General features: G+C 38.0%; 1 protein-coding gene across 1 annotated transcript; it reads right to left on the bottom strand.

Moving 5' to 3' along the window:
* Positions 1 to 161: 161 nt before the first annotated feature.
* On the bottom strand, positions 162 to 10,438 carry kcng2 (potassium voltage-gated channel, subfamily G, member 2). The gene is made up of 3 exons (XM_077009663.1): positions 9,958 to 10,438; positions 4,162 to 5,070; positions 162 to 2,023 (listed from the first exon to the last, which is right to left on the bottom strand). The coding sequence occupies exons 2-3, from the start codon at positions 4,960 to 4,962 to the stop codon at positions 1,214 to 1,216; spliced, it is 1,611 nt and encodes a 536-aa protein (XP_076865778.1). The 5' UTR covers positions 4,963 to 5,070; positions 9,958 to 10,438; the 3' UTR covers positions 162 to 1,213.
* Between the last annotated feature and the right edge of the window lie 355 nt (positions 10,439 to 10,793).

Below are 10,793 nucleotides of genomic sequence, written 5' to 3'. Positions count from 1 at the left end.
GATTGTGTTGATTACACCAATTTTACCTGGCTTGCACTACTTAAAAACCCAGCAAGCTTGAGTAAAATCCTGGGAAGGAGTTTTACTTTCTAAACCTGGAATGTCCACCTCTGGAAGATGCTGTGTATGTGTATAAATATATGTGCAGGAAGTTAGCAGAGAGGAATTTATTGTAGTTGCATTTTATTTCATTAAAGGTCAGCAGTTTTCATGAACATAATTATAACAAGGGAACCCAAGACAAAATATTTCTAACATACTTCAATTACAAATACTTTATATTTGACCAGGCACACACATAATGCTACCTATAATTTGTGGTTAATGATATCTAAATGTACTTAATATTATTTTTCATTTTCAGTGCTGTATTATATTGAATTCTTTAGCTTTATAACAATACTCAGTGTAGTTGGAATTATGAACTGAATGTTGAACAGCAGTGAAAATGGCAACACAGCTGACCTTTTGAAACTGGCCATTTGGAAATACTTATTGTACTGATATATGAACAATATGGCCTTTTGTACAGTTGTGTTACTCCAGAGTGTTTAAAAGGATCCTGAGTCTATTGCATCTAACAATACAATTAGTTTCTTATTGAAAATGATCTGTGCAGTAGCATGTTTAATGTCATTCAACAGCAACATCATATACACAGAACAAAGGTTTGAGTATCAGTAGTTGGTCTGCCCCTAATATTTAGTTAAAGGTGTGTGGTGGATGTGTAAACAGACACTCCAACAGACTTAATTCTGCTCTGTCCAGAACACATCTGGTCACTGCACTTGGCAGTTTTAATACAGTTCCACAATAGTATACCCTGATGGTTTTACTCCACTGAAGTCACTTTTTTGCAATAAAATTGCTGCTAATATAATTTTAAACAACAAATAAAGTACAGAAAATTTCTTGTTGGGGCCTATGTGCATACATATTTTTCCAGTTGCTGTTCGTGAGAAAATACAGAAATGTTCAATACAAACAATAATAAGAATACTGGCATCCTAATGGAAGATAGAATATAATTTTTGACATTTCAATGCAATGAAATCTATATGCACACAAAGGAGGTGACATTCTTTTGCCTCGTATTTGCTCTTATTTATAATCATATCTTTGGCTCTTCTGCCCCTGTACCTTTGGTAGACACTGTAAGGTGGAATCATTTCTCAATTTCCTTTATTTTCTGTTGTCAAATAACTTCTTATTCCTAGTGGTTCTTAAGCGATTGCCTAACCTCTGGAGCCATTGGAGTTGTAGTGAGTACAGATCTGCGATGGAGTGCACTGGTAACCATAGTGTGTTCTGTGATTTCCTGGAGAGAGCTGTCTGTGTCCTGCGAGTCCTCGCTGTTCTGGGACTTGGCACGACTTTGCTCCTCCTTCAGCTCCAGATAGGAGCGGGAGAACGTGTGGAATATGGATGTGACTGGAAAGGCCATGAGCAGAATCCCACTCAAGATGCCACTCAGTGCCACCACCTGTCCTGGAATACTTCGAGGCACCATGTCACCATATCCAACTGTCGTCATGGAGATGACCGCCCACCAGTAGCTGCCAGGGATGCTGGTAAACTCCTGCTTGGCACCCATCTCGCTCTCAGCCAGGAAGACTAGAGGAGAGAACAGTGCCATGGCAACACACAGAAAGAGCAGGACCAGTCCGAACTCGCGTATGCAGCGGTGTACAGTGAGCCCCAGTGTCTGCAGACCTAGAGAATGGCGTGCTAACCGCATCACATAGAAAATCCGCAGAGCACGCAGGACCCGCAGTGCCAGGCCCACCTTTTCCAAATAGTTGTTCCCTGATGCAGTAGGCCGGTTGCTCACAGACACAGAATCCACAATCAGAGTGATATAATAGGGTAAGATGGCCACTATGTCAATGATGTTGAGTGGTGTGCGAAGGAATATGCATTTGGTCTGTGTTTGGATGAAGCGTAGCAGGAATTCAAATGAAAACCATCCGACACACACTGTCTCCAGGACAAAGATATTGTAGCATCTCTGGGAGCACTCACCCTGGAGGGAACAGAAGCGAAGAGTAGTAAGTCATTGCTGTTTGGATGCAACCATAGCTTACTGCATTGTGATTGCTTTCTCCTCCACTTTATAACTTTTCTTTGCTCTCAAGTTAGCTGACTGTACACAAAAGTTGGTCATAACTAAATACGCAGTCTGTTGTTTATGGTTCATTCAGTCTCAGTAAAGCATAAATGTACTGAAAGGATAAAAAAAACTTCCTCAGGATGATATTTTAAGGACTGAATGCAGACCCAGTACAAAGAGTGATGTCTATTTGCCGCTGTAAAATGCATGTACTTGTAAACCAGTGTCTGGTGTAAAGTACTTGCATGTTTGGTCATCCAAATCTACATGTGTGAAGAAATGGGAAAATATATTTCCACTTTTGCTGAAATTGTCATTTAGCTCTGCAGATGAGCTCATGGTCTGGCTTTACTGCTGCCTTTCAATTGAAAGCTTTTTCAAAGCTTTTTCAGCTATTGTAAGTGCATTTCTTTCCACTATGTCAACGACAGTGCTTTTACACTGGATCACATTGAAGGTAGACAATTACCCACTTGAGCACAAACTCACTGACCCCATGTCAGATCACATACCTGCTTAACACAAAAATATGGCAAAAGCATGTCTTTTACTTTAGTTACTATACTGTAGCTATTCTACAGCTGATCAATTTCATATGAAAAGCAAAATCATGAGAAAGAACATATCCATTAATATGCATGATCTTCAGGAGATTAGATACACAATTTAGCAGTAAGGTTCAGTGTGTGAAAAGAAAAAATATAACTTTTTTGACAGGGACAGCTCTGATGATTGCATGGTGATTTGAATGCACTGCCCCCAAATTGTTTTAATTATTGCCATGAAACAAAAAAAGACTCCCCTTAGAACGGCAGCATTAGAATGAATTCGGGTGCTTTTTTGAAGACATTTTAATATTATATATATATATATATATATATATATATATATATATATATATATATATATATATATTTAATACTGGTTGTTATTAGATGTTACTAGAGTTTTTACCTGTGATGTGGTACTGCTATTAGCCTCTGATGGTGATTTATCTGGCATTGATATAAGCCAATGACGTGATCTCAGAAATTAAGTGGTAGACTGCTAATGCTATGCCTAGCTAATTATATTCAAATCTGCAACGCTAACCAGTGCTAAATAATATCATTCTTTTGTTCTTCTTTGTATTCTTTCAGATAACAGTGAGACTCTTTTTGCACTACCTTGTATAAAAATCAGATGGTATATGACAGTTGTCAATATCTGTACTTTTTTTCTTTTCTGGCTATATGAGGCCAACCTCACTGAATTATCGAACTTTGCACAGAAGGACAGACTTAAAAAAGGCTTTTCAATTATGTTATGTCATGATGTCTGATTCCATTGTAGTCACCATTCGAAGTTGATGTTTTACTGTTAATGCTGTAGCACCTCCTTCTTCTCTTGCTGACAAGGGACAGGCCAGTTCAATAGTAAAAATCATAAGTCAGATTTCCACTACAGAACTCTTCAGAATGTCACCAGAAGGGGAACATTCACGAGTGGGTCCCTGCAGATACTAGTGAGCAGTTTTGATTACACTCCTACAGTAAATAAGAATATGTAGATTGATTTTCATATCACTTAGTAAAGACTAAATATGTTTGTACTATTTTTTCCATCCACTTTTTGTTACTACTTCTCTGAATGGTTAGTAGGATTAGTCTTCAGTGTTTTAAAAACTGGTCTCTACAATGTGTCTAACAGAAACTGAATTTCCAGAGTGATTCTTTGATCAGACCCCTTAATGTATCTGACACTTTGCTTGGGGACCTATAGTATTTCTTCTCAATCAGCCTTTATTTGCATCATCTTAGAGCTGTTTAACCTTTCACAGTGGTGAGAGAAAATATGAAAAAAAGATACTAAGACAACAAAGATATAATTATGATTGCCTCACAACAAATATTTGTGTTCTGAATACTGTGAATGCCAATACAGGTTTGAATTACACAATTATTTTAAAGTTAGTATAGTATACATGCACCTGTCTCAGTAATGATTCCCCATATCCTAACTTGTGTCTGAAATAATGAAACATGGTGCAAAGTGGGTAAGCATACACTTACCCTCTCTTCCTCTTCTCGTAGGTCTGGCATGGTACTAATACACAAAGTAACTGCAGTGATGACTACAAACGCCACTGACAAGAAGGCAAAGATCTTCCCTGGCAGGCCTGAGTGTGGGTTCTCTACCATGTCCCTCAGCTGCCGCATGCCTGCAGCTAGAAGGCCCTCTTTCTGGGCCCTGGATCCTTGTGCTTCATCAAAGGCCTGTGGAGACACCAGCTCAGTGTCTTCCTCCTCCTGGAAAAAGCGCTCGCGTTGCTCCTCCTGTCTGTACCGCAGCTTCCTCAGGCAGCACCACTCCAAGCTGGCCTCCTCCACACCCCAGTACAGCAGCTCTTCCTGGAATGACAAAGCACACATCTCCCGCAGAAGTCGTAGCTTCCCAGCAGCCATGAACGTCACAATGGAACGAAAGGCATTTGGGCTGCGGTCAAAAAAGAACTCATTACATCTTGCATCATAGTCATCACACAAATCTAGGATTTCCTCTGCACTGCTGCAGTTGTGGAGTTTCCCCAGACGTGTCAGTGGGAACTCTTCGAGTGTTGACCATGGGATACGGTAACGATTGCCACCAACGTTAATAATGGCGGCATTGTCAGTTGAGAGACTTCCATCTGTAAATGTTGTTTGACACTGGATTTCTTCATCTTGACATGAAGTCCTTAGGAGATGTTGGGCACGTTTGTAAAAGATGCCCTTCTTGGAGCTAACTTCCAAAGGGTTTTCTAAAGGGTTGAAGTTAAAGGTGGTAAACTGATGTTCAGTGTTGCCTGCAAGGAAGGCCACTTCCTGATACATCTCTGTTCCTGTGCCAGTTTGGCCACACACACACACACACACACTTCACTGTATCAGAGGACAGAATTCACCAGGTTGTACTGGCCCCTCCACACTCTGTACTGATCCCTAAGGGAATAGAAAGAAGATTAAAATTAAGATTTCATGTTAAACCTGTGGCCCCATTTACAATATCTGAGTCCATCAATGGTAGCCAAACTATATGATAATAATAGATGTGACTGAAGTATAAAAGTGGTCTTAAATCTATCTTAGTTTTATCCTAGGCACTCTTAGTCATCTATTTGAAGGAAGAACATTGTGTGTCAAATAGAATATTCCTTGCTAGCCCTTCCAATCTTGTAGCTTTGTAGAGCTTCAACATTTGTAATGATGAAGAAAATGAATTGATTCCTTTTACCTCCTGCATTATATTAGTAAGAAAAACACTAGCACAGAATAAAATGGGGATTCATCTGTGTTATTGACAGTAAAATGTTGGCCTGAATGGCATTGCAGATGAAAAAGTGTACTCTAGCATGTGTGTGTGGGGTCTTTGGTCTCATTTGGGCTTATTTTGCTTATGTTGTGACGTCCTGTTTTAACCAGGACGTGAAAGCAGGATGTAGGGAGTGAGACACGACTACAGTTGAGGAGTTTCTTTACTATTCAAAAACTTCAAACAAAAAAAGCATGGTGTTAAGCTGGCAAAAGAAACTTGGCAGTCAAAAAGGCAGTGAAGTGGCTATAATGGCTCGAAACACAGACTTAGCAGCATAGGCAAATTGACGATTGGCATTAAAAGACCAATGTCCAGCATTTGAGACAGGCACCTGTGGGCTGGATATAGGGGAGAACAGAACAAGGTACAGGAGATGGTGATTAGGTGCACAGATGATGGTGATTAGGTGCACAGGGGGTGGTGATTAGGTGCACAGGTGATTAGAGTTGTGAGGTGTGTGGTCTGGGTAGCACACCATGGCAGTAGGCTTATATGCAGACTGGTATTTGTTACGTTTTCTTGCTAATAATATGCTGGATTAAAATCATATCACAACACTTTATATCTGATGTGATTGCTATTGGCTGGAAGTTGTTAAATTCCTTACAAAAAGTTCATTTAAAAATGTATATGGGATGTTCTCACACAAAAAACAGAAGTCAAATCAAACGAACAACTGATAACTAATGACAATGATAAGGAGTCAGCAGCTGTACCGTGACAACCAGTAGTTTTCCTTGTATTGATATGTCACATACAACACAAACATAAATATCATATTCAGACTTAAAATATATGTTAAAAAATATGTTGTTTAAAGACTTGTTGGCACAATGGCATCCATTTTGCTTCGTTCACAAAAGTAGCTTTCAAGCTAAGGGTGAAAATATTATGTTGGGGTGCAGTATAATTTTAATGACTCCCCTTAGTGATGTGTATAAGGGAGCCAAACCTGAACAGGTTGTTTTAACCCATGTTTTTTTCGTGTAGAACGTCCATAAGAAACTGACTAGGTTGGCAACCACTGAAATATTTTTTTACATCAAATACAGGAATAATTATTGAATTAGTCAATATTGAGGATAAAATGATAGAATTAGCTTGTAATTAAATACTGACACATTTTCACTTTGTTCTCATCTGTACCAAAGACATTGTTCCTGTGGTTTGTTCAGATGCAACTTGGCAAACCTAAGCAATGCTACCATGTACTTTTTAGAAGGAAAAGGCTTTCTCCAGGTACTCCTTCCAAACAAGCCATACTTGTTCAGTCTTGTGTAATTGTACTTTTCATTAGGGATTTGGAGAAAACCTTGGGACTCAAAAAACTCATTCTCCATTGGGTGGCCCAGCTAATAGAAGGCCATTTTAATAGTTATACAGTATATGTAGAGCAGACCCAGTCCCAGTGACTGCTGAACATCTCTTACAAATACCAATAAAAATTAATAAAAGGTCTCTTCCATTCCTTACTCAACACAACTGTTGTGATAAGGAATAACAATAAGCTGCCTTTGACTAAACTACAGTTTATTAGCCGAGGGTAGTAGTATAATTTGATAGCCTACAACCCAATCTTCATGTTTGGCTAATATTAGTCCAGCCAATTAACTGTCCACCCAATGTTAGCAATACAATTTAAAATATTAAATCTCCTGTTTGTCAAACATGACTCTGCCCCTGCCTGTCTGTTATGTCATTGTTTTCTCCCTCCACATGCCTTTGTTGTCCTTTTGATAAGCCCCTCCTCTCTATTTGTCACCACACCCCTTACTATTGTTATCACATGTGTTTGGTTAAACTTCCTTGTTATCTCCTATGTATTTATACCCTATGTTTAATCTAGTTCGTGGCTGGATATTTAAGGAGTTTTTTGTCTTGTTCATGGTGTTTACTGTTTCGTGTGTATTATCTGTGTTTTCCTTGTTTCTGTAGTTTTACATTTTGTGTTTATTAAAATATTTCCTGCACTTGCTTGCTGACTTACGATCTGTTCCTAGAGAGTATAACTGTTGATCATGTAACATTGAGCCAGACCTTCTTTTTGAGCCTGTGCATGTGGTGTTAATATATAAAGACATCTGACATTTCAAAAAGCTCCTGCCAAATCCAATCCAATAGGTGACTTTTGAGCGAAAATTACAAGATGTTGATGGTGACTCACAACAGCAGAAGGTCAATATATTTTAGCAGATTTTTTTTTTCCTTTTAACTCAGTAATATGACTTCAATTTTAGTAAACAAATATTAAATAGTACAGCTTGAAGGTTTCATAAAAGACAAAAAAACTATATATAATAAAATTTTATTGCAATATCATTGCGAGATAAGCAATATGTATCTCCATTATTATAGCCATTCTCCATTATCCTCCTTTCTCATAGTCTAATTTCACCATATCCACTGTGATACCCCTGCTTGTAATGCGTAATACACCAGCAACTTATGTAGCTTGAGAAGGGGCATCCAATGACTTAGACAATTGAGATGGATCACAATTCACTACAATCACTCTCTTTAGTGCCATTTATTATTAGAGACAACTGCGTAGAAGCTTTAAAATTGCCCTGAAGAGCCACTGAGCTGCAAAATAAAATACTGCCAATCCAATTTAACACAACTAAGTTTCTGTCTAAATATCTAGCCAGCTACATTCAGAGTGCGTTACTAATTTATAGTATAGGCTACATTTTGGTTCATGTTTGATGGTTTAGCTAGTCTGCACCAGTTTGATGAAGTTGGTCATGTTGATATTATTTTTACTTTTTCCTATCTCATATGAACTGTGATGTTTTAACAGGCATGCAAAATATTACCGGAAATAACACTCAACGTGTATGTATTGTGAAAGAGTTGTATTATATAGTTTCACGTTAAGTTGTATAGGATTGTAAAATAGTAACAAACTCTGCATGTAGCTAGTTATCAACTGGCAGGGTTGGATTTATATTTCTGTTTTTTTATCTGCACTCTTCAATGTTGAGCTCTTCACAACATAGCAGTAATTAAAAATTCAAGAATGTGATGCATGAATGTGTCGGTTGTTCATTCTGCTGTAGAAATCAATGACAAAATGTGATAATTGCAAATATGAATTACTTTTCACTAGCTGCACGGGTACTGTGGGTCTCAGGAGTCCATCCCAATCTGTCTACTGAAAACAACACTTCCACTCTGCTGTGACTGGATTTGCAGTATTAATGAAGTTGTATGTGTTTTCTGAAGTTGCCTGAGCACATAATGTAGTTTTCTACATGTAGGAATTCTCAGCTACCTTACTTACCCATGGTAATATTTATCTGGCATAATTAGCAAAGGACTCGTATGATTCAGTGATAACAGTATGATGTAACAAATTTAAGAGAGCCCAGTTTTGAAAATTCTAACTCCACATTTACAATGTTTAATTTCACTGGTTAGTCATGTTACATAATTGGTATATTGGTTAATGTTCATGCGACCTATTGTTAACCTATGTATTACACAAAACATGCTGTTAAGGAAAGGTCTTTACACCTCTTCCATGGATATATAAAGATGGGGGAATCAGGAATAGACATCTTGACCCCAGGAAAACATGTCTTCTGCATTGACTGATAATGTTGTCATGGTGATTGATGTGGTTTTCACAATGTGGATGTTCAGTCTTTAAAATAATGACAACTCTGCTTTTTCAGTTTTAAGATGGTCATTATTGCCATAGTCATTATTGCTTATTCAGTTGTGCTGTATAAGTTAAAGTGAAGCATACATAAAGCATTAAGCTTTACACAATAAACTGAAGAGGTGTAGTTGTCAATTTTTGCCTTGTTTAAATTATTATGCATATAAACTTTTTACTCTAATAACATTTCCTTGGATGTGTTCTCATAATTTCTGTACAGAACAAGAACAGTTCATTAATAATGGTGGTAGCATGGTGTAACCAGTAAAGTATGGTTTAGGTTTTGTAAACTTCAGTGTTCTGCAGTGCAGTGATTTGCTGTATTTGTCATCCTTTTTTCCAAAGCTATGCAGTCTCACTTGCACACATGCACTGTATACGATTTTTTGCAGTTGAAAAGGCACAAATCATAGGTACTTTAAGGTGAAAGGTAGCTGCCATGCACAGCTAATGAACTACAAATCTCCAACACACCCCACTAAAGAGGTAGGCTAAATCAACGTTATTGCTTATAATTAACGGTCTTACGAACTTTCCTCAAATATTCTGATCTACGCAATGGCGTAACGCTATTTTACAATAAATGTTACAAGGATAAGCAGTGTACATTTCAAACCAGAAACATGGTTTCAGAACCATACGTCTAACAGTTCAAACGCCTCCGCAATTTCACTATAATCACTTATTTTCAAACCCTTTGATTAACCGTGACGTTCGAAAGATCTTTAAGAACATCTGCAAATGTGTTATGGTTATGTGTTAAGTTCAAATGTTTCTTTATGCACAATGAAATCAAAGCTACCGATATAACTACAAGGTGGAAATAAGCATGGTTATACAACAGACTTACCCTTTTGCTTCATATAAATCCAGTCACGTAGTCTGCTCTTCCATTTTCGATGTGTAAGTAAAAACGTAATAAAAACATTTAAGCATCCTGCACTGTCAATATTTATCGATCGCAGTTCTGGTTTATCCCAGGTTTCACCCTATTGAACTGACCCATATGTTAAAAACAAGTTCTACCGCGCCCTAAAGTTCTTCAGCATGCAGCACCAAGGAAACAGGTATACGACTCGCGATTACCTGAAGCACACTTCGCTGAATTTAAAGACAGCGAATTTTGTCAACAGATATGCTTACAGGCATTTCAATTCCCCATATTTTAAAGTTATTTTCTGAAGCAGTATATCGGAGGCAGACCTAATATAGAAGTTGCCCTGGTTTGCATCGCCTAACACACAGCATAGCACTGCCAGAGTTTGAACTGCTAACGCGCAAAGACGCGCAAGACCCCACATCTGCCAGTAGTACTCAATTGTAGAGCCGCAGCGCCGCAACTTTAGACCCACACTTCAATCCTCCTTACGAGTACTCTCTAGTGGCACATTTCGGAATTGTCGACGCAATTTCAGATAATTTATGAAAAAAAATGATTGAATGCGTATTTTGAAGATATGCTTATTTTTAAAAGTTAATTAAACGTATTTAGCCTACTCCCAGTTCGAATACTCAAATTCTGTAGGCCTACTGCTGTCTTGAGACCACAGCATGTTTTTGTCATATTAACACAGCACATTTTTGTCACACATTCTTGTCATGGTGACGAAATGCATTATTAGGCACATGTGCTTTAGTCTACATCCTGGATTAGCGAATCCATTTTACTTTAATGAGGTACTGGCA

The sequence above is a fragment of the Brachyhypopomus gauderio genome, chromosome 6 (assembly GCF_052324685.1).
Source record: "Brachyhypopomus gauderio isolate BG-103 chromosome 6, BGAUD_0.2, whole genome shotgun sequence".
NCBI lineage: Eukaryota > Metazoa > Chordata > Actinopteri > Gymnotiformes > Hypopomidae > Brachyhypopomus > Brachyhypopomus gauderio.
Note: the sequence above shows the minus strand (reverse complement) of the source record. Positions and strands in the feature narration are given on the sequence as shown.